Source organism: Acomys russatus, chromosome 26, assembly GCF_903995435.1.
Source record: "Acomys russatus chromosome 26, mAcoRus1.1, whole genome shotgun sequence".
Classification (NCBI taxonomy): Eukaryota; Metazoa; Chordata; class Mammalia; order Rodentia; family Muridae; genus Acomys; species Acomys russatus.
In genome coordinates, this window is record NC_067162.1 from 20,615,971 (window position 1) to 20,639,588 (window position 23,618).

A 23,618-nucleotide genomic window follows, 5' to 3' on the forward strand; every position below is an offset into this window, starting at 1 on the left:
AGTGGCCAGAGCAACAAGGAAAAGGGAAACTGATACACGCCATGGGTGCTAACCCATGCATTGCTCAGGAGAAGCACCGGTTTCCTGGCATGATGCACATAGGATACCCGTGTCTACTATGATGTCCTGTGATCTTACGTGGGCAACGCAAGGGTCTGTGTATAGCTCATGGGTAAAGACTGAAAGTAGAGAAAAGCCACCGAGGCAAACCATAGAGGGGTCCCCTCTTAGAGACTCCTCAATTCGTTCCAAGTTCCTTGTATTCTCCCTTGGACAAGCCTTTGCTTGTTCTCTCTCTGACATGAGCCACCTACCATCCCACCGCCTGCTTCTTATTGTCTTACTTTCAAATGAATGGCATCTTGCCCAATCCAGGTTGACCTTGGCCTCAAGAGCATACTGCCTCAGCCTCCTCCATGCTGGGATCTACAGGTTTGTGCCAGTGCACTCCACCTATACCCAGTCACTGAAGGTCAAGTGGTGAGGCCTCCCTGTGATGAGGTAGCGTATGCAGAGTAACCATCCCCTCCTCACACGCATTCCTGTTCTTCAGACTGCCAGGAACTGCTGTTGCTGCCACCACCAACCCCCATGGCCTATGTTCCGGATGGGGGTGCCCCTGCTGCAGGGGCCATCCCCTTGGGCTCTCAGTGCTGCGTGTGCAAAGTGGAGTTGTCAGTGAGTGGCCAGAACCTGCTGGACCGGGACGTCACCTCCAAGTCTGACCCTTTCTGCGTCCTCTTTATAGAGGACAATGGCAGGTGGATGGAGGTGAGGCCAGACACAAGTGTCTGTGATGGGCAGGGATTGGCTGGGCTGTGGAGAGGCTCTTTCTTCCTGGATCCAGGGAATGCCAGGGTCCAGCCCTTGGGATGAGGGCTGACAGTGGAAGATCACTTAGGAAACTGTCCCGTTTTACAATGAAACTTTAAGTGTATTTAAAATATTACTTAAGCTAGGTGTGGTGGCAGACACCTGTAATTTCAACACTGAGGCAGGAGGATCAAAAATTCCTCATCAGTCAGGGTTACATAATAAGTCCCTCCCTCCCCCCGATACACAAAAAAGCCTAAAATAATACATATAGAAATAAAATAATCACTTTAAAATATATTTCCTTCTGGGTGTGGTAGCACACCTTTAAAACCAATATAAACAGAGACAGGTGGTTCCAGGCTAGCCAAGGCTACGTAACGAGAGCCTCGCTTTAAAAAAAATCAAAAACAGAGAGAGAGAGAGAGAGAGAGAGAGCGCCAGATTTCTGTTCAAATTATTACTCACGAACATGTAATTACCCTATTTAGTATATCCTACTAGTTTATGTGGCTATAGTTAGGCAAAGCTTCTATAGTTTTGCATAGACTTGCTTCCTGCTAATAATCTTCCTGCTTTTCTACCAATCACCCTGTTGGCCAGAAGCAAAGAGAAATAAATTGCTCAGTCTTGGGCCCCAGAAATGGACTCAAGCCCAGCAATGCCATCTCCTGCTGTGTGACCTCAGGTGAACTGCTGTCCCTTTCTGGGCCTGTCTTTTTGGTAAACTGGGGCTTTTATTCTTCCCTCACTGACTGGTGAATAACTTCAGGACTGGGGACTTGTGAGCTTGGAAGGCTGGCCTGAGGGTTGGGAAGGGCTGCGGTTTAGGAAGGTTACAGAGAAACTTGACCTGCTCCTGTTAGCAGCCCTTAAGACTCAGTTTGGTTCTGTTACAAAGGAAGCTGTGTTTGCTGTTCATCAGATTCAGACTAATGCGAGAAAGACAACAAAAAGGACTGTAGTCTTGCCTGCCAAGGAGATACCCTGTTCACAGTTCACTCCATATGCACACATATTCCCCAAAACGTTTATTAGCGGTTTCGTTTTATGTGGCGGAAGACAACCTAGAACTCCTGGCCCTTGCTCTTCTTCCTAAATGCTGGGATGACAGGTGTGCGACTACACTGAGTTTCTGTTTTTCAGTTAAGTACTGAGGCAGATAGTGGTAGGCACTCATGAACAAGCTCCAGTTTACAAGAGTTTTCACAGATGTTGGCTTCTTGTGATGGAAAAAAAAAATCTTTAAAGGAGCTGGCGTGGTTGACCAATTTACAGAGGGGAAAGCGGGGCCTGGGGTATGTAAGGTTTCTGTATGGTCCAGTGAATTTGCGGTATAGCCAACAGAGGGAGATGTGTGACACTAGTCAGTCAGGCCAGGAGTCCAGGGACAGTCCAGGCCTGCAGTTACTCGTCCCCTCTGGGCTGTCTCCAGAACCGTGCTCCTTAGGGAACAGTGTCTCCCCAACTTATGACACATCCTCCCCCAATTTCTGCTAAAAATAGTCCAGGTCAAGGCCTCTTCCAACTCTGCTGCTCCTTGGAAGCTCGAGTAGAAGGAAAAACCAACACAGCCCAGGCCTCAAAATAAACTGTCATTCAGGTTCTGTTGTGTTTATTCTCGGGGCAGGAGGTGATTCCTGCCCATACCACCCACAATGCCCAGTCCTGTCCCCACCCAGGCTTTGGTGTCCAAAGCAGGTGGACATGCTAGACTGGACAAGTCCAGAATTCTATACAAGACACAATTACGTCCACCACCCAAGCCCTTGACCCCACCCCGTTCTTTGGCCTGCCTCTTCCGTGTTTCCTCTTTTAGCAGCACATACAATGCCATCTTGAGAAAAGGATTTTCCCAAAGTTAAAAAGAAAGAAAAGAAAAAGAAAAAAGAAAAAAAAAAAAAAAAAAGAAAAGAAAAGAAAGGAAAAGCCACTTGCCCAAGGCCTTTGTTTTACATAGGTAGAAGGAGGCCCAGACAGGGAGAGGGATTTGTTCTCTGTTCCTTACCCAGTCTGGGCTGTGGCCTGAGCTCCTCTTACCCTGGTGCCTGGGAATGGAGAGGGATGTATAAAGTTAAGGTTACTGGAGTCAGGAGTGGGCTTGAACCTTGCACCTGCCTCCCTTTGACTGAGCTTCAGTGTCCTCACCTGTGAGCTGGGGCTCGTGGGCTGTGAGTGCTGGGGGAGGGGGGAGGTGCACCGAGGCAATGAAGTAGCAGGGAGGCTTGCAGGCCTGCCGCTAGCTAGAGGGGGACCCTGGCCGCCACCGCGGCTCTGCCTCCCCCTTACCGCGCCCCTCCGCCAGTACGACAGAACAGAAACAGCCATCAACAACCTCAACCCGGCCTTCTCCAAGAAGTTCGTGCTGGAGTACCGCTTTGAGGAGATACAGAAGCTCAAGTTTGCCCTGTTTGATCAGGACAAGTCCAGCGCGCAGTTGGAGGAGCATGACTTCCTGGGCCAGTTCGCCTGCAGCCTTGGCACGGTGAGCCCCGGGGCTCCCAAGTGGAGTGGGGGGCGGGGCATACACACGGGCCTCAGAGGCAACCCTCTCCTGGGGTCAGGCGGCCCTCAGACAGGATTTCCCATCTCCTGTTTTCCCTAGTTCATCCTCCTGGACTCCTCATCTACCACACAGACACCCTAGGAGCCAACAGGCCCCAGAAGTGGCGTAGCCCAGTGGGTTTGGGGCCAGGCAGAAAGCCCCGACTGAAGGGGACACTAAACCCAGGGCGGGTTAACCACCCACTGACGCAGAGAAGTGGGGGGCAGTGTGACACACGGTGCTGTCACCACAGTCCTGTTGTTGACCTATCTCCAAGAGCCCCTGCTGCTTCCCTGAGCTCTCTCTCTCTCCTCTCTCTCTGTGTCTCCCACCCCAGATTGTCTCCAGCAAGAAGATGACCAGGCCTCTGCTGCTGCTGAATGACAAGCCTGCAGGGAAGGGCTTAATCACGGTACCAGCCACCTCCCTCCCCACCCTCCACATCCCTTCTCTGTCTCCACTGCCCTCCCCCCATCAATGGACTGCTTCTCCAGCAGATAATCACCAGCTTTGTTGGGAGTAAAAAGGCCCAACTTACAACTTAGCAACAGGTCTCTTAGCAACAGGCTCCCGGCTCTACAGATGATACACTGGGGGGCTGCCTGGCTGGGGGGTGGGGGGGGACCATCAGAAGGCCTTACACGATGCGATGTGGCTCAGGGCCAGGGGCCTCCTTATCATTGTGGGGAGGGGTATCCAGAGCCCTCACAGCGACCCCCCACCAATACTAGCCCTTGCAGCTTCGCCCTCCCACCCCCTGGAGAGCATTTCATAAGTGCCCAAAGCCTGCATTCTGTCTCGGCAGAATGATTCCAGTGACTGTAATGGTTCCCCCTGCACCTTGCAGCGATTCCAGCAAAGTACAGATTCTTTCTGCGGTTGGGCTCCTGGGTCCTTGGAGGCCTAGAAGGCAGGGCAAACCCCATCTCACAGACAAAAGAGGCCCAAGAGGAGGAAGAGTGTTAATCTAGCAAGATCCCCCATACGGCCTGGGATGCACTGCTGAAGGCAGCTCACCCTTCTCTGTGCTCTTGGGGCCCTCACTCCCACCCATGCCCCCCCCCCCCCCCCGCACTGCCCACACAGTCCTCCCTTCAAGCTATGAGAGCCATTAGTTCCTGCTTTGCTTCCCCGCCTCTGTAATTCTACACTTTCTCCTTGTGCCCCAGGTTTAGGGCAAGACAAACCCCATAGCATGCCTCAAACACCCCAGGATGGTCCCCATCAAGGCTGTTGCTGCAGCCTGGAAGGTTGCAGTCCCCTCAGAGCTTACTGTCAGCCTCAGGGCAGCCTCCTTACGCTTGGATGCCAACAGGATGACCCTGCTCTTGTCCAGAATGACAGTAGCCCCACGCTAGTCCCTGGTTCCTTCCTGTGGGAGATGGGACAACAGACACCCTTTTGTATAGTCTAGATGAAGAACGGGGAAGGAGAAAGGGCCCAGGAATGGCTATTTTCAAGCAAGACGTCCTCAGTTAAGCCCATCTTAGAGGCGAGGCCGTGAGTCCATCTGTGGGAAGAGGTCACAGTGGGCTTTTGGCAGTTGTGTTGAGGTCTGAGGGCCATGCCTATGGGGAAGACATGAGTAGATGATTAGCTGGGGCCCCCATCCTTCCCTGAACCTCAATTTACTTAGCAGTATGCATCTGGGTTCTTGGCAGTTAAGAGCTCTCAGGTTGGAGAGTGAGCTTGAGGAAGCCTGTGCTCCCTGGTGGAGAACCTCTCCCTTTGGCTCCTGACCCCCAGGCCTGCCTAGTCTCCTTTTTATCTCCACCCCCTACCCCACCTCACCCCACCCACCCTACCCCACCCCACCCCACCCCACCCCGGTGTCCTGCATCCTCTCTCCTGAGCCTCTCTTCTGAGTCCTCAGGACCAGTCCGATCATTATCTGCACCTAGCCCTGGAGAGTTGGGTCCGGCATGGCGGGGAAGGGAAGCAGCAGATTCCCCTCCCCCCTCCTCACAGCCCCAACCTTCCAGATCGCAGCCCAGGAACTGTCAGACAACCGTGTCATCACACTGAGCCTGGCCGGCAGGAAGCTGGACAAGAAGGTAAGCCAGTCAGAGAGGGCTCCCATTAACAACAGCAAACCTTCCCCAGCCCAGGGCACTGGGGTCTGCTTTCTTTGGCCATTTCATTTCCTACGGGTGTGGGGCGGTTTGGGGGTTGGGGGGCGGGCAGAGTAAACACTGAACCACTCATGTCAGGCGGTCTCCCACTGTGGGAGAGTGGTACCCTACCACTTAGAGGGAGGCAGATTGTGAGTGGAAAGCCTCTTGTTGTGGCCCCTGCTCACACTCCCCCACAGGGCTCTGCTGTGGTCCTCCAGGGTCCTGATGCCTTTCCCTTCCCCCTCCTTCCCTGTGACCACCTGGTTAGACCAGACCCTCTTTGCTCTGCTCAGCTTTATTAATTCTCTCATTTTCAAGTGCTGAGGCTAGGACCCAGGACCTCACATCTGCTAGGCCAGGGCTCTGCTATGGAGCCATAGCACCCGGTACCCAGGTTAATCCAGGCATCCCATGTCCACCTGGGACCCTCTTCAGTAAACACTGTTTTGGTGACCTTCTCATATCCTAACTGTCCTTGAGCCCTCCTGGAGACTCCTGGAGACACAAGTGGCAGTGGCCTTTAGTGGCCATTGTCACCTACACTCATGTCCTGTGCATTCTTACTTGATTCACTCAGTCTCTTTCACTTCTATGTAACTTCTTTAGAGTGCCCCTTTTTTTTTTAAGTTAAATAAATGAATTCCCAGAGGCAGTCGTGCCCTTTGGTGACAGGCATGACAAATTTATTTATTTATTTATTTATTTATTTATTTATTTATTATGCTTGGAGGGGTCCACAACGCTGTGGGACATACAGTCGGAGAACAGCAAATGCCATCAGCCCTCTTCCTTCCATCATGTGGGTGCTGGAGGGCAGGGGATTCAAGTCATTGGGTTTGATGGCAAGGACCGTTTACCTGCCGAGCCATGCCACTGGCCTGCACTGTAGTTTTAGGTTTGTGGTCTCACTAAAACATCCATGGGCCTGGCCTTATGAAAGGCATGACCCTCCTGAAGCCGCCTACTGCTGCTCCTGCTGCTGTAGAGCTCAGAGACGTTGCCTCACTGTGGAAGTTTCTCACTTCTCGGGTGGTGGCACAGACCTCTGGCGTTCTGAACCTTATGGAGTAAGAGAAGGGTCAGACTGGTTGCACTGTAGCTGCCACCAACTGTGAATCAGGGAGGTGGCTGAGCTACATGCCAGGCCTCCCCACACACCCCTAGAATCTGGTAAGGCCATGCCTTCTAACACATGTCCTCCCTTCCCCCAGGACCTCTTTGGGAAATCAGACCCATTTCTTGAGTTTTATAAGCCAGGGGATGATGGTAAATGGATGCTAGTCCATAGGACTGAGGTAAGTCAAAGGAACTTGCGGCTATCAAGCTGCCCCAGCCATGTCCAAAGCTGGAAGTGTGGCTATGGGTTTGCCCATATCTTCATATCTGTGTCCATTGGGCCTGTGAGCACTCTGTCCTCTCTGTTCCCAGGTGATTAAGTACACTCTGGACCCTGTGTGGAAACCGTTCACGGTGCCGTTGGTATCCTTGTGTGATGGGGACCTGGAGAAGTCCATCCAGGTTAGTGGCTCTGGGGCCATGTTTCCCACTCTGCCAGCCCCACCTCTTAGTCCACCCCTGCAAGGCTCCTGGTATACCTGTTTGAAACTCCTCTCATTAATGAGAAGAGCCCCATCTTGTGAGAAGAAAGCAGGAGCCCTAGGATGGAGGGCTAGATCTGCCTGGCCTCAGGACTTAGGCAGGATCCCCACTCCTGAGAGACCCCCTGTAGCACAGCCTGCACCTCCTAAGGACTGCAGAGTGGCTGGGTAAGATTACAAAGGGGTGTGGCCTGGCCAGAGGCGGAGCAGGTACCCTGTAGGTAGTAACCAGCACAGCCTCCATCCTTGGGTGGCTTCATCCTGCTTTTCCAACAATCATGGAAGGATCCCTGCAGGAGGCAGCTCAGGAGCCCCAAAGGTTAGACAGATCAGACGTGGGGAGAGAATGCCCCTCCCCCCATAATATAGGCATGCTGTGTGCTCAGGTGCTAACAGGCTGAGAGCACTCCTGGGGACCAGTCTGGGTTGACCATGCTGAACCTGTCCCAGGTTATGTGCTATGACTATGACAGTAATGGAGGCCATGATTTCATCGGCGAGTTCCAGACCTCCGTGTTGCAGATGAGTGAGACTCGGGATGGCGTCCCGGTAAGATGGGCACATGTGCCATGACCCCCAAGTCTCAGCAGGGACTACAAAGAAACCCAGGGCTTTGAATCAAGCAGACAGACACTCAACCACACCGCTTCTGCCTACCTGGCCCTGTCAAGACAGCCTCTATGGGACTCAGATTTTCCCTGTCTATAGGGTAGAGGTTCAGGGTGTGATTGAAGCAAGAGCCTGGGCACCTGGAAAGTGGCCTGGAGGGGACCATCCAGGGAACCTCTCTGGAGGAGGAGGAGGCATCTACCCCTGGGTCTAGGTTGTGGAGGGGATTCTGGGGCCCTGGCGGGATGGTGTCTTGAGATGCTTCAGCTGTACCTCCCTTCCTTCCCGTGATGCCAGCTGGAGATGGAGTGTATCAACCCCAAGAAGCAGCGGAAGAAGAAGAGCTACAAGAACTCGGGTATCATTATCCTGCGATCATGCAAGGTGAGCTGAGGGTGCTCCCGTGGGCTGCACAGAGGCCTCGGTCTCCCTGCCTGTAGAACGGGAGTGTTAAAAAGGTAGAGCGTGCAGCAGCTTTGTCTCCTATCCCCTCCCTGTGCAGAGCCACAAGGGTGTTAGAGATAATATCCCAGGTGATTTTCTAGGTAGGAGACTATAGGGAACCACCTCCATCCACCCCGGAGGCTTACTCTGTTCACTCAACACTTGGGGTAGAGGCTGTGGGACTAAGCACCCTGGCATCAGCGAGGACCCAGGTAGCTATGGTTTCTCCAGTAGAAATGAGGCCATCAAGGCTCAGAACACTGGTGGCCAGGCCACATTGGCATACAGGACAATTAGGAAGGCTTAGGCAGCCTGAATGGACAAATGCACCCAGCTCAACCTGACACACAGGAGACTGTGTCCTCGTTACCCGGCTGAGACCTCCACATCCTACTGTGGAGCCAGGATTGTCACAGGATCACATGGACCTTTAGTGGCAGTGCCACAGACAGTGCTCCATAAATGTCAAGCATAATTTTGGACCGAGTTCTGAAACACCTGGTACTCAGAAATTTTGGTACCTGCCTGGCTGTTTTCCAAGTCTGGCTCAATTTTCTTGTATGTTTGCTTTTTTCAGAGACAGGGCTTCTCTGTGTAGCCCTGGCTGTCCTGGACTAGCTCTGTAGACCAGGCTAGCCTCGGACTCACAATGATCCACCTGCCTCTGCATCCTGGGTGCTGGGATTAAAGGCATGCACCACCTTGCTCAGTCTGGCCTGATTTTAAGATGGTCTGCCTGTGCAATCCAGGCTGGTCACAAACTTGTCATCTTCCCAAGCAGAGGCATGGCAGGCACCGGCGAGGGATGCCCCCTTTAAAATTTTGCTTACTTACCTTTATCTGGGAGAGATCCCTGACGCCACTGATGTGGAAAGGCCAACAGGCTTTCCTGGGAGGAGACAGAGGCCTTGGCAGCAGACATGGTATCCCCCAGCTTTGTAAATCTGCTCTGGAGGCCTTGGATGGCATCTGCACTCTCTGTGTGTTAGTGAGGGGGAGTGTGAGAGGTCAGGAAGGTGGCTGCCCAGCAGAGGTGAATGCAGGAGTTCTCTGCAGGAGGATTAATGCTCATGTGTGACTGGCTCTGGGAAGCTGGTCTTTGCCTAGAATGGTCCTCATCCACTCATGGCCTTTGCTAGAGGGCTTTGGAGTCTTTTGTGACAAGAACAGAGGCCTTTGGTCTCTTCCTGAGACTCCAAGACACAAGCATCAACTCTGACAGGGACATTCAGAGTCAAAATGGGGACCCACTGATTCCCCAATTCTTCCAGATACACCGAAACTACTCGTTCCTGGACTACATCCTGGGAGGCTGCCAGCTCATGTTCACCGTAAGACCACTTCCCCATCACCAGCCCATCCATGATCTTCCCCTCGGGCTCAAGCCTCTGCCACAGCAGCAGAGACATGTGATAAACTTTAGCAAGGACGTCTTTGGGATAAGGGATGTAACTGGCCTCAGTGTTAAGGGCTTGGGGAGTTTGTCCTGGTGGGTAGCTGAATCAGGCTTGGCCAGGGGCAGAGCAGGGCTACACAGGACCTCCCACTCTGCTTACCAAGCCCCTCTACAGAGAAGAAAAGTCAGCTCCTCCCACTGGCCAGGAGGGTTCTATTGGCCAGTTGCTCCTCTCCCTTCTCTCTGTTCCTCTTCAGCCATGCCTCTGTGCCTGGCAGTCCTCTGCCCACCTGAGGGCTTTGCACTGTTCCCTCTGCCACCTTCTTGGAGACCCTCCCTTGGTGCTTTCTGTCCTTTGGCATGTCTGGCTTTCGTTGTCTTGTCTTAGGAATTTCCTATTCATTCTCCTTTGCCCCTCCCTAAGACTGAAGGGCCATGGACTTGAACGACTGTTTCATCTATCCTCTTGACTATTGGAGCTGAGAAATGAGTAGACTTCCTGTGTCCACTAGGACCTCTTATTCCCTGAGGCCGTGCTGTTGTTGGTGGCCACACCGCTTGGCCCCTTTTCTCCTTCTGCAGGTTGGAATAGACTTCACAGCCTCCAACGGGAATCCCCTCGACCCTTCTTCTCTACACTATATCAACCCCATGGGCACCAACGAATACTTGTCAGCCATCTGGGCCGTGGGACAGATCATTCAGGACTACGACAGGTATACCTGGGGATGACTCTGAAAGTCACCTGGTGGCCCCTCAGAGCTGAGAAGTTCAGCTTGTCAGAGCTAGAAGGAACCCAGGGCTCTGCAAACCTAGGAGTGGTGCACAACTGGTTACTGCCCCTTCCGCTGCCTATGGGGACACTGCCAACTCATTGCGGTGCTCTGGCCTGCCAAGCCTGGGTTCAAACTAGAATCCTATATGTGATGTAGCAATTATCCAGTGAGAGAGTATCCTAGGATGGAAGACAAAACTTAATTGCTACATTGTAGCCTCTGCTTTCCCAGCTGAGGGACTTAATGCTGTGCTCCAGAGGCAGACACAGGCAGATCTATGTGAATTCAAGGCCAATCTGGTCTACAAAGTGACTTTTAGGCCAGCCATTGCTACATAGAGAGACCCTGGGGTTTTTGTTGTTGTTGTTACTGTTTTGAGAATGTATCTAAATGCCCACACAGAAGGACTAGGGCCTGAATGGCAGAGTTTCAGGAGACCAGGACCTAAAGTATGGCCATGCTTTCAGGTCATATTAAGATACATACAACATGCAGGGCAAGGAAGGCTTCTCCATGATATTCACCAGGTCACCCAAACCCTTCATTGGTCTCAAAGCTCAGCAAAACTCCAGTGGGGTCAGGACACCACGTTGGAGCTGCTGCCTCCTGCTCACCTTTAACTGGTCTCCCTGCTCTGTCCTGGGTCCTGGCAGTTCATCTTCCACAGTGGCCAGAGTGTCTTTGATACAAATATTGCATGAGTTAACAGAGAAGACATTGAGCCGGATGTGGCGCAGGCTTTTAAATCCCAGCACTCGGGAGGCAGAGGCAGGTGGGTCACTGTGAGTTCAAGGCCAACCTGGTCTACAAAGTGAGTCCAGGACAGCTAAGGCTACACAGAGAGACCCTGTCTTGGGGGGGAAAAGATGCTCTCAGTAGCCGGGCCTTTTATCCCAGCACTTGGGAAGCAGAGGCAGACAGATCACTGTGAGTTTCATGCCAGCCTGGTCTACAAAGTGAGCCCCAGGACAGCCAAGGCTACACAGAGAAACCTCATCTCAGAAAAACAAAACAAACAAAACAAAAATAACACACACACACACACACACACACACACACACACACAAAAAGCTCTCATTAGAAAGCATTGGGATTTGGAGATGCCTGCTTACATGTGAGGCAGAAGTCAAGGGAGCATGAAAGAGAGGCATTATGGGTTTAGTCTTGGGCTTAGTGGGGAATAACTCTAGAGGGGTGAATTTCTGCACTCTGTCCCTGGGGGTACACAAGGCAGTAGACCAGGAGAGGAGAATATGGTGCAGGGGGTGTAGGTGTGGGTGGTGCTCAAATATCTCACTTGTTTTCTCTGTCTGGTCAGTGATAAGATGTTTCCTGCTCTGGGTTTTGGGGCCCAGTTACCGCCAGACTGGAAGGTAAGTGAAATGGACCTTGCCTCCTTTGGTTGAGGTGGAATTGGGGCTGGTGCATAATCGGGGGTGGGGTGGGGTGGGGGGAGCCCTGGGGTTCTGTCTGTTGGGCGCTCAGTCCAGACTGCACTTGTGTCTTACTCCTGTACCTCTCTGTGCGTGAGTCCAGGAGAGAAGTGGAAGATGGCCTGGAACTCAGGGCAGAGGGTAGACACCTGCTATGGGGCTGGGGCCAGGATCCAACTCTGGGCGAGATGGAGAGGCAAGGCACACAGCGCTGTGAGCCAGGAGGCAGGAAAGTAGATCAGGGAGAAGTCACAGCACAGAAACCAGAAGGGCAAGAGGGCAAGCTCTTGGATTGCTTTGCATGCAACTCTACCTGATGGCCAGCCTTGTTTTTCTTACCACGAGCTGCAGAATCATCCATGGTCCCCCTTTCACATTGGCCTGAGTCACGGGGAGGGGAGAAGGGACCCTCAGCCTCCAGTGGATGGAGACGGTAGTAGCTATGGTTAGACATGGGGTGGACAATAGAGACAACATCCTGGGAAGGGAGGAGGGCCAGAGCAGGTAGGTTTTAATTGCTGGGAAGGAGACAGGGAAAGAAAAAAAGGAACCCTAGATGCCAATGGGGTGGCCTTGGCAGCAGGAAACGCTGGGTGCACCAGCTTGAGAAGTCACCGAGAACACGGGCCACAGAGCTGGAGAGCTACTACAGCCAGAGCCATAGAACATGATCTCATTCTACAGCTGTAACAGCCAGGGCTCAGGGCTTTAATGTGGCTTACCCGAAGTCACCTTCATCCCAGAGGCCTGGGCTCCAGGAGGGCAGGTGGACTCTAGGGGGTCATGTCCAAACCTGTTGCTTTCTAGAGGAGGAACCAATGGGGATGGCATGCCCAGCTCAGCCAGTCCCCTCTCCGGTCCACTCTGCTGTGTTGCACACTTCGTCTAGAATTAGTATGCCCCTCCTCCAATCTTCTCAGCTCACCTCAGCGTCAGAATGGCTTTGGGTCTGACATAGGAACAATGGGCATCCTCACTCTGCACAGTGTGAGGCAGGACTCTGTGGGACCTAGGCTGGGCCTCTGGGCAAGCATCGATGCCACAGGGAGGCGGGTAGGGTGAGCCAGTGGCCAGGCCCAGCCAGCAAGAGCTTGTTGCTAGGAAACCAGTCAGCTTCCAAAGAACTCAGCTGAATGAGGTGTTTTCTTGAACAAAAGCCTTGGAAATGTCATAGGGCAACTCCAGGGGTGCTGGGGCTTGGCCAGGCTAAGCACCCAGTGATGCTAAAACAGCACGCTGTGACGAGCCTAGGATAGCACAGATGTTCTGTCCCATCCCTGCACTGCCAGAGTACACCAGGCCTGGCCCTCCTTTCCGTCATTCTGACACCTTACCCCTGTCCTGTGAGCTGGCCTTTCTTCCTTTCTACCTCAGGGCCTTTGCATGTGCCCATCACTGAGCCAGTTGACTCCTCCAGCTGGTTTGTTGGCTGTCTGGCACTGTCCTCACAGCACTTGGTGATTTCCTAGTGCTCTCTGTGTGGGGGCACTTGGCTCTCTTCTGTGCTAGTGCCTGGCATACAGTTGATGTGGTGAAGTCCTTGTTTGTGACAAGAGTGGATCTGGGACCCAACCTAGTGGCTCAGCAGCCTTTTTTTAATTTTAGATTTGCTTTTAGTTGTGTGTGTCAGAGGGAGGTGTGGACATGTGACTGTAGGTGCTGGCAGAGGCCAGGGGCATTGGTTCATCTGCAGTTGGAGTTCCAGGAGGTTGGGAGCCATGAGTTATAGATGCGGGAAACTGAACTCAGGTCCTCTACAAGAGCAGTCTGTGCTCTTCACCACTGAGCCCGCTTTCCAGCCCCAGACCAGGAACCAGGACTCGGGACCCGGATGAAGGAACAGATCTTGGGGATCTGCACAGCTTGCACGTGACCCACCCAGCCCCCACCGTATGGTGTGATCGATCCCTAGTTTAGCAATGAGCCGTGGTCAGCCAATCCCAGCTAGCTGAGTGGTGTGAGGCCGACTTCTGTTCGGCACCTTGCCTGCTTGGTGCTAAGATTGGGAAAGCCTTCAAGGCCCAAACAAGCGGCTCGCCAAATGGAGAGAGGGAACAGGGCCATTCCTAGTGTTCCAGGGTCCCACTGTCCTTGGGGCCCATCTCTGTCCCATTCAGGGGGTCTCTTAGTGAGGGAGGTTCACAGCAGCCTGGACCCCCAGAGGACAGTGGACTGGTCTATAAAGTTTCAGTTTCCCAATTATGAAGTGAGGGAGAAGATGTAGGATTGAGAACTTAGATGTAGCAGGGGGAGAGAGGAGCCTAAGGGGGGCTGGCCTAGGTGTGGGGGAGGATGCTGCCTCTTAGCAGGTCTTCTGTTTTCTAGGTGTCCCATGAGTTTGCCATCAACTTCAACCCCACCAACCCTTTCTGCTCAGGTGAGTATGAGCCCTGCATGCAGAAGCAGCAGGCAGTGGGAAGGGACAGGACTCCGGGTTCTATCCTTCCTATCCCAGCCCTGTCATACGTACTCAGAGCAACCGGTGAGAATAGTAGAATTGTGGAGTCATATGCTCCTGGGTTTAAGGATAACTACTGCCTGTTCCTGGCTGTGGAGCTTTGTAGAAGTTACTGCACCTCTCTGGGCCTTAACTAACCTTTACCTGCTCTAAGCAGGGAAGTGTGATGAGAATTAGGGGAACATGTGACAGAGTTCTGAGCAGTTCTGAGCAGTCCAGAAAGGCAGCATTGCAACCCTGTTCTCATCGTCTGCTTGCCATTCTCTGCTGGAAGAGCCTTAATGGCCAAAGATGGGCAGTGGCCTGGTAGGTAGGGGTTGGGGAGTGAGTGCAGGATCTGCCCCGTCCGCACATAAACCTCAAGACAGTTCAGAGACTGAGGTGGAGAGAAGGAAGCTGTTTCTGTCACTGTAGGGCTGTAGTCATGATCTGGAGATACAGGGCATCTCTTGGCCATACATGAGACCCTGTGCTCTCTGGGCTCTAGCTTAGTACTGGCCCTCCAAGACCTATCTAAACTCAGTTTGGTTCATGTTAGCCCTCACCCAGAGGCCTACTGTAACAGGAACATAGGGTTGTGGTGTGTGGTTTGGTCATGATCACAGCTATTTGCAGAGCGCCTGGCATGTAAGCAGCTGTGTAAGCCCTGCCTTATCATAGCAGCTGCCAAGAGTGTCCAGAATGGACCTCCATATAACTCCCTATGTCACCCCTTTGTCAGATATCATCTTTGTCATTTGCCCACTAGGAGGGCCTCAAAAAGCTTAAACAGCTCACTCCAACCTACAGGTAGAAGCAGCAAGGAAGGGCCTGAACTCAGGCCTATCTGATTCACCATCAGGCTCTCAACTATTCCCTTAGCCCTGCCTTTGAGAGCTTTCTGTTTCAAGGCCACACTGGCAATGGCAGGGACGTTCTGGGGGAAGGACACGGGTGGTGGGGGTAGGGGGGGGATAGAGGCATTGGGCTGATCCAGGTGGTCTTCTGCAGGCGTGGATGGCATCGCCCAGGCATACTCAGCCTGCCTGCCCCACATCCGTTTCTATGGGCCCACAAACTTCTCCCCTATCGTCAACCATGTGGCCCGGTTTGCTGCCCAGGCCACACAACAACAGACAGCAACGGTAAGTAGACAGGAAGAGCGTGTGCATGCTGGGATGGGGCTGACTCTGCCCAACAGGAGGGAAGTCAGACTGGGTGTGTGCTCTTACCTTCCTACCGGAATGGGGCAAGAGACAAGAGAGATTTCACCTCCCCTGGTTCCCTGTCTGGGTGAGATGCAGGCTCTCTCTAGGCTGTTGTCCATCTGGGTCTGAGAATGCTAGATAAGAGCCCAGTTTGTGGGCCTTGCCTCCTGGAGCCCTACTCAGGAAAGCAGTGACATTGGTGCATTGTAGGAAGGGAGACTTGTGACCCAGAAGTCTCCTGGGGAGGGGCTGGCCACTACCTGATCCCTGTGGCTTAGGAGCTGGCTTTTTGGAACACTTTGGTCCAAAGCCTTAACAGGGAAGGCTACAGACTGTATGTCCCTAGGTTAGAGCACAGTAGCAAGACTGCCATGTGGGGTGGGGTCAGGGGGATGTCTATGATGTGGGAGGTAACCAGCCTTGGCATCTGCAGGGATGGTCATCCTGCCAGGGCCTTTTCCCATACTGCATGGCTCTGCAAGGCCATCTCCATGTGGTCCTGCTCAGTCCACACCCTCCTTGCCTCTGTTGCGACTTGGCAGCCTCTTGACCATAGGTTCTTTACCTGTTGGCTGAGGATTCAGCCACATGGGCCAGGGCTCTCTGTACTCACCTCAGCCCAGCCATAGCACCTGGTGGGTGATGGGTGCACAGAGCTCCATGGATAGATGGGATTAGGTCAGTAGCCTATCCCAAAGGAAAGGCTCTACACCATGAATGAGGGGCCCACTGTGCGACTGTTTGGAGGAGGGAGGCACCTGCACTGGGGAAACAGAGGTTGACTTCCCTGAAGCAGCAGCAGAGAGGAGGAGGAACTAAGAAGTGGACAGCGGGCTGGCTCTGGAAAGGCCTGGGTCTGTCCTAATTGTCTTGGAGGCAGACAAGGCTCTGTGGGGATGGAGCCCATCCCAGTCACTTGCTCTACCCCTTTATGTGTATCTAGAGCAGACCAGTGTCCAGTTTGTGTCATGGGGAAATCGACAGACTGCCTGAGGTGGTTAGCATTTGATAATCCTACAGTACTCCTAGTCCCTCTACTCCAAAAGGCCTTGAAGGGACAGTCCGTGGGTGCAAGGAACTGCGTCTCAGGGAAGCAGGAATAGCACACACAAAGCACTGCTGTAGGGACAGCCAGGAATGGCTGTCATGTGACCTGTGCCTTGCCTTAGATGAGTCTCAGCTTTAGCCCCCTGACTGTGGCAGCTAAGAACTTAGGTTCCTGCTTTTCATTAAGCCCAGTTCCTCTGATGCATTGGGAGTGCTGACCCCTGTCACCCGTGGTGATGTAAGATGGGGTAACCTGAATGGGCAGTAATTCTGAGGCCAGGAATCATGCTTTGGTCTTTAGTTCCTGGGGGTGCTGAGATCCAATAGCTTGGGTAGAGCAGAGCAAGGGCAGCCTCCAGCTTTACTACCTGCTTGTGAGGGGTGCCAAGCTCTGTGCCAACAAGGTTGTCTGCTGCACATGAAAAATAGGCCTGGTTTCCTCTTCAGGAGAACCATCTGGGCAGGGAACATGAGCACATTCCAGCAGTGTGTCAGGCCCCTGCCTCCCTCTCTGTACCTGCTGTCAGTCAGGGGTCAGCAGGGCAGGAGCTGGGGCTTGCAGACAGGTGGCTTCATGGCTGAGGGATTCTGGGACTGCAGAGCTCTTGCCCACCGTCCCCCTTCCCTAGCAAGAACCTTTGTTCTGAACGAAAGGACTTGAGACCCATGCTCAGACACCTGGTCCGACCACCCTTGGAATCAGCCCTGGTTGATTTGCTCTTACTTGCTACTCCAAGCCACCCCTGGCTTCCTCAGGGTAAGCTAAGACCTTGTCACTTCAGATGATCCTATGCATCTCTAGCCATGAGTCTCTACTGCCCCTCCCACTCTGAGGCCCAGGAGTAGATACCACTTTTCTACCACTTATCTCCACCCTCACCACCAAAGGAGGGGAGTAGGACTGTGGGGTGGCTCAACCACATGCTGAAAGGACTAGTTCAAGGCCCATCTTGTCCACTTCTTGGTTGTGTTACTAGGGCAGGCAGTTTAAGCACTCTGTACTTTGGTTTTCTCACCCATACAATAGCAGTTTCCTTCTGTAGCACTTTCCTTCTGTAAGTGCTGTAGGGATTCACCCAAAGGGGCACTCGTGTTGTTCAGCATAGAGCCTGGCACACAAGATGGGTTGGTCGTAGGAACACCTTAGGGCACCACCCAGGTTAACGTTCAGTTATGCTGTGCAGCGAGGCTCACAGCCAATTGGTGGATTAGCTGATGTTTGTGTTTAGCCATGTTTTGGTGTTGGGCAATCTACTGTGCCTTTGCCCTCCCTGTCCCCTCAAATATGCACATGCAGCACACCCACATACAGGAAATTGAGTGCAGGTGGTGGTATCTCTAGCAGGCCTCACTCTTCCCATTCATTTGCTCCATGTGCCTTTTCTGAGCATTTCTATGCAACCCCACAGATACGTGGACAAGTCGGGTCCAGCTTATAGGTTAGCGAGGAGTTAGCTGGGAGGCCACAGCAATGACGCAGTGTGACTAAGCCTGTGATAGTTGTGGCATAGGACCACATAGATGGTACCTGACAGCAGACACAAGGAAAGGTTGATGCTTAGAAGGGATGTCAAAGCTCAGACTTAAGAGTTGGCTTCACAGGGGTACTTAAGTTCCTGCAGGAGTGTGTGTGTCCCAGCAGAGGCAACAGCACGTGCAAAAGCCAGGGTTTTGGTGTGTGGGTATAGCTGATAGAGGCATGTGTAAGACTTTGGCAGGGTAGGCGAATTTGAGAAGGCTGGCCATCTCCTACAGGACCTTGAGAGCCATCAAGCACTCTGGGTTTCTTTCTGAGGGTAGTGAGGAGCCACTGGAGGGTAATAAGCAGGTTTGAGTGACCCAAAAGTGGCCTCTGCTTTGGTCAGGGAGACCATGGTTTTTGTGGTCCATTCCTGGTTGGTAGCCTAGGCATCCGGTGGCAGGGGTGGGATACAGGTAGCACCCAGCCCCCTGGGAATGTCTCCTGCTTCCATCCCAGGGCCCTTGGCAGGCAATTTTTCAGACGCTACCCGGGGATGAGTGCAGCTTCCTCAGACTGCCTGGGAACTGTGTGGTCAGGTCTGTTTATTAGTCCAGTCATTAATACAGTCGATACAACTGTGCAGCCCTAGTGCCCTGAGGCATGCTGGGAATCAACAAGAGATAGATGCTCTACCCTCTGAATGTGCTGGGAGTCAGTATGGATTCTACTTGATGATGTGGCTATTTCTGAGGCCTGGATGGGGCTCCGGGCCCCTGATGTGCAATGTATGCGGGGCTGTCAGGGGCACCTAGGGTGTAGGGAAGGAGTGTATAGGGATGTCCTGAGGAATCATTGCTGGCAGTGGAAGCATGGTACCTATTTGTTTGGGACAGAGGATTCACACTGAGGCATGTCTTAGAGCTCTGGCCAGGAAGGGCATCGAGGGAACCAGGATCTGGAGTCCCTCTCCACCCTTCTACTATCTTCTCTCCCTCCACAGCCCTTCTGGTTTGCTCTGGGGCCTCTAGGATTTTTGAAGCTTCAGTTTATGATGGCTCTGGCTTTGCTCAGGCTGGCTGTGGCACCGAGGAGTGAGAGTTGATAGCCAGGGCTCTGAACTCTGTCCTAGGCCACTGATCCAGTCATTTAGACTCTCCAACCCCAGGTTAATGGGTGACAAGAGAGCTTTTCTCTGCCAGGCTCACAGTGACCAGCCAATAAGGCAAGGGGGTGGGTGGGTAGAGAAGGAAAGCAACCCAACTTTGTAATCAGACAGATGGACCTAGAACCTATCAGTTACCTGTTACGGGACTGTAGCAAGTCATGTAAGCCCTCTGAGCCATCTGGTGGTCTGAATCCCTTGCACCTCCTGTTTTACCTGCAGTCCTGCAGGAAGCCAGGCTCTGCCTTTCTACACTCACATCCCTAGGAAGGAAGCCAGCATTCTTCAACAGAGAGCAAGACCACCACAGGGAGGTGGGGACACATGTCTGAGTGGGACTGGGCTTGAGGGCAAGTACTTACCTTTGACTGAGCAGCCAATTAGACCTTTCTTTCCTCAGTGTCGGGCCTCTTCTTGGCTCCCTTCTGTGGCCTAAATCCCAGAAATATTGCCCTGACCTGCCTGGTGGGTGGGTGGGGTTAGTGTGAAGGGACCCTGAAACAATTGGCAGTGGCAGAGAAAGGGTCTAGATGGACTGATAAAACTAGGGCTAGGGGCTGGAGGCAGGCAGAAGCTCTCTACTGCTGGGTTCAGGCTACTATCTCCATGGCAACAAGCAACCCCAGGCAGGGGATTGGTTTCTTAAAGGCATGGTTTCGGAGCAGGGGATATGGAAGGTGGGGCCAGTGTCTGCACCAGTCAACCATACCCCGACCTGTCTTTTGTACTTTGGGACAGAGGAGGAAACGGGTACGCTGAAGGCTAAGTTTGTACTGTCCGTGAGTTGCACAGCTTTGTTAGGTGAGGTGACAGCTCCGTGCCCACCTGGGTCACTTCTGCCTTCCCTTAGCTTCATGGCCTTTTCTTTTGGCAATTAGGGGTTACATTAGAGGACAGAAGGCCCTGACAGTGAATCAGCACACAATTAGTCTGTTTATCTCATGGGTAGTGCAGAACTCAGAAATTCCTTTGAACAGGGCCACAAGATGGCCAGGACAGCACTGAGGGGAAAGCAAAGTGCCAGCCAACTTCAGGCCGAGGCCCACTTGTTGGATTGTCCAGTGAATTTCCTGAATGTCATCTACCTTCTCCATACCAGGTCATCTTGTGTGCATTTTATCCTCAGATCACCCATGTTCATTATTCAATGTATTCTAACGGAAACAAAGAAGCACATCTTGCTATATGGATGTTTGGTGTCACTTGCCATAAACAGAGGGTGACAGAAGACACAGAGCAAATAGTACAGTGGTGTTAGTGTCTACCTGGAGCCCGTGTCGCCCAAAGCCCTAAGCTTCCTCCCTTCTGTTGATTAGGAAAGACAGAGCCTAAGATACCAGTCTGCGTCAAAGCTGCTGTGCGTGCGTAGAACGGGGTGAACACTTAACACCTACTTAACTCCTTCTGCCCCAATTCTGACAACACTACAATCTAGACTTGGCCCTGACCCACATGCCAGAAGTAATAGCCCAGATAACCTGTGTTGAGCCCCGGCAGGTGTCTCCTTCTGTGCTAAGTATGGAGCTAACAGGGTACAAGTATTCCTGCCCACAAGGACAGAGGAGGTAGGCCAGCCACACAGGCTGTCGGCTAGAATGTGTTCCTGTGCAAGCCTGGGCCTGTCTGGTGGCTGACACGCCAGCCCTGAGCAGTAACTTCCAGCTTAAGAGATGATGAAACTAAAGCTCGGCAGATTAAGTCTTAGTGACCCAGAGCTGTACTGCATAGCAACTGGCAGAGCCAGTTGAGTCCAGGGCCAGGACCCAGAACAAGGAAGTTAAGGTGTGGGCAGTTTGCCTCCTTCAGGCCTTGGGGATTTGGAGGGAACAGGTGGCACTCACTTATCACCTGGTTGACTCTTCCTTACAGCAGTACTTCATCCTCCTCATCATCACTGACGGGGTCATCAGTGACATGGAGGAGACACGGCACGCCGTGGTGCAGGCCTCCAAGCTGCCCATGTCCATTATCATTGTGGGTGTGGGCAATGCTGACTTTGCAGCCATGGAGTTTCTAGATGGGGACAACCGTAGACTGCGCTCACATACAGGCGAGGAGGCAGCCCGGGACATTGTGCAGTTCGTGCCCTTCCGGGAGTTCCGCAATGTGAGTGTGGGCCCAGGTTGGGAGGGGCAGCAGCAGGGTCTGCAACAGAGCTCATAGTCCATGATGGATATCTGGTCACTCTGAGATCCCTACCCCGCCCCCACCCCACCCCTCATACTCTGTTGGCTTCTGAGGGCCCATGAAAGCAAGTGCTGTGCCACTCTTGCCTAAGACAAGGCCATTGTGACATTGTGATCAATTATTTCCACAAGCCAAAGGAACCCAGGAGTGGGACCTAATTCAGATTATGGCTCTAGGTAGTGTCCTGGGTTATCATGATGGGCTTGGCTTTCTTCCCCAAAACACAGGAGAGGTTTGGTGACAGTGTTGATTGCCAGCCTCTTCCTAGAAGTGGCTCTGGCCTTACTGAGATGGCCCATGAGGCGGCCAGGGTTGGCAGAAGGGCCAAGAGATGTTCTGGGTTTTGGATGGATCGAGGACTTTTGAGTGGCCAGCCTAAGTTGTAACTCTTATGGGACCAGGCTCAGGTAAGCTATGACCTTACTGAGCCTGTTCCCTCAGCTAAAGCCTACGGGGATGTCGGGGCTTAAACCCTGGGAACCAGCCTCTGCAAGTGGCCCAGTGGTCACCATGTTATCTGCCTAGGATGATTTTGTTTCTTCCTCTGGCTTCCTAGGACAAATGTGGGGCATTGGTCATCTGTTGCTGTGTAAGACAAGTGACTTGACACTTTGCTGTGGCTGCCTGCTCAGTAGTGGCCACTCACTGCTGCTCCTCATAGCCAAATTGTTAGTCAGGAAATGCTTCAAGCCGAGTAGGCTAAACAGCCATTTCTTTCCCTCCAAATTCATCCTCTAAGGTCTTTCCCCAAACATCTCCATCGTGTAAGTACAGAGCACTTCACCATCAAGGATGTCACTGCTAGAGGTGGCCCTGGCCCTCAGCTCTGCCATCCTCCATGGCCCCCTATCACAGCTCTGCTCATTAACCCTCCTCCTTTTTCCTTTTCCTCTCCACCTGGACCCTACAGGCAGCAAAAGAAACTCTGGCCAAAGCGGTGTTGGCGGAGCTGCCTCAGCAAGTAGTGCAGTATTTCAAGCATAAAAACCTGCCCCCCACCAACTCGGAGCCTGCCTGAGCCTATGCCCAACAGCAGCATGCCAGCTGAGCCCCCAGCCTCCCCAGGAACATGCACGTTCACCCTGCTTCCTCATGGGTGGCTTTTTAAAAAAAAAACCAGTCCATGTTTTTGTTTTTTACAACCGGACCTCCACCCCCAACTTCCCCCAGCTCAGCTGGGCTCCTTTGTTAGAGTCAACAGATGATGCTTCCAGGACAAACCAGCTTCCTCTCCCCACCTTCCGCCACTCTAAGTATTGAATGTACTTTGTATAATTTTAGTGGAATTATTGTTATTAAAGAGAATAAACTTTTTACAATCATAACTGGCTTTTTAAAGTACCTAGCTGCAAGACAGAATGTATTGCTAGTGCATACTTTGTATGGTGGTCTGCTCTTTTTATACCGTGACTGTGTTCTACTTGTTCTACTCAGGGTAATAAAGCAGTTTCAGATGTTGCCTGTCAAGCTCCTTCCTTAGTGAGGGTCAGTGGGCACCCACTCATCCAGATGTCCTAGGCAATGTCTTTGGCTTCAGGACCCAAACAAGGTTATGTCTGTCTCTTGACATTTCTACTGCATTTTCCTCTTAGCACACACCTGTCTCCTTCAGAGACTGGCCCCAGCCCTCCTCCCTGTCCCCTCTTTTCTTCCACATTAACACCCCTGTCTCCCTTTCATTCTCTTGAGGAGTTCTAGGCCTTCTGATAGACAGAGGTGACTGACTGTAACAGTGAGCATTTCTACTGAGCTCCACGTTTCTAGCTCCCTGTACCAGCACTGTTCACGTACCTTCCACAGCCTGACCATGAGCCTGCAGAAACAGGCAAACAGCAGGCCTACTAGACAGGCAGAACATGGATAAAGTGTGGCCGACCGCTGTGCATGCGTATCCTACTGCACCCAGCATATCCCTGAGCTCTGGAAAGGCCTTTCCCTCTCAAGCTGCTAATGGCCATACAATGTTCTATGGACATCTCCACCAGTTGGCTCTGCCTTTTCCTCCAGGTTAGTCTTCCTAGCTGCTGGCACTGAGCAGCACTAGGCAGGTCCCAATCTCAGGAGCTATGGTGTATATGGTGGAGTGAGGATCAAACTTCTGTGGCCACCAGATCCTTGTTTGTTTTGTTTTTGAGACACGGTCTCACTATGTAGCTCTGGCTGTCCTGGAACTCACCATGTACACCAAACTAGCCTTGAACTCACAAAGATCATCCTGTTTCTGTCTCCTGGGGCTAGGACTAAAGATGTGTGCCACTATACCTGGCTACCGACACTTATTCCTGGCTCAGGGAGTCTAGTGTGTATAGCTCCCAGGTAGGTGAATGTGTACTTTTGAAGTCTCAAAAAAACAAACAAAAACCCACAGCAAGCCAGCCTTTAGGCAT

At 52.6% G+C, this 23,618-nt stretch overlaps 1 protein-coding gene across 1 annotated transcript; it reads left to right on the top strand.

Annotated features, from left to right (window-relative positions):
- The first annotated feature begins 528 nt into the window (after positions 1-528).
- On the top strand, positions 529-22,331 carry Cpne2 (copine 2). The gene is made up of 15 exons (XM_051168631.1): positions 529-771; positions 3,119-3,298; positions 3,696-3,770; positions 5,341-5,412; positions 6,684-6,767; positions 6,901-6,990; positions 7,521-7,619; positions 7,977-8,063; positions 9,395-9,454; positions 10,102-10,235; positions 11,614-11,668; positions 14,054-14,105; positions 15,177-15,310; positions 20,914-21,150; positions 22,142-22,331. The coding sequence occupies exons 1-15, from the start codon at positions 592-594 to the stop codon at positions 22,247-22,249; spliced, it is 1,647 nt and encodes a 548-aa protein (XP_051024588.1). The 5' UTR covers positions 529-591; the 3' UTR covers positions 22,250-22,331.
- The last annotated feature ends 1,287 nt before the right edge of the window (positions 22,332-23,618 follow it).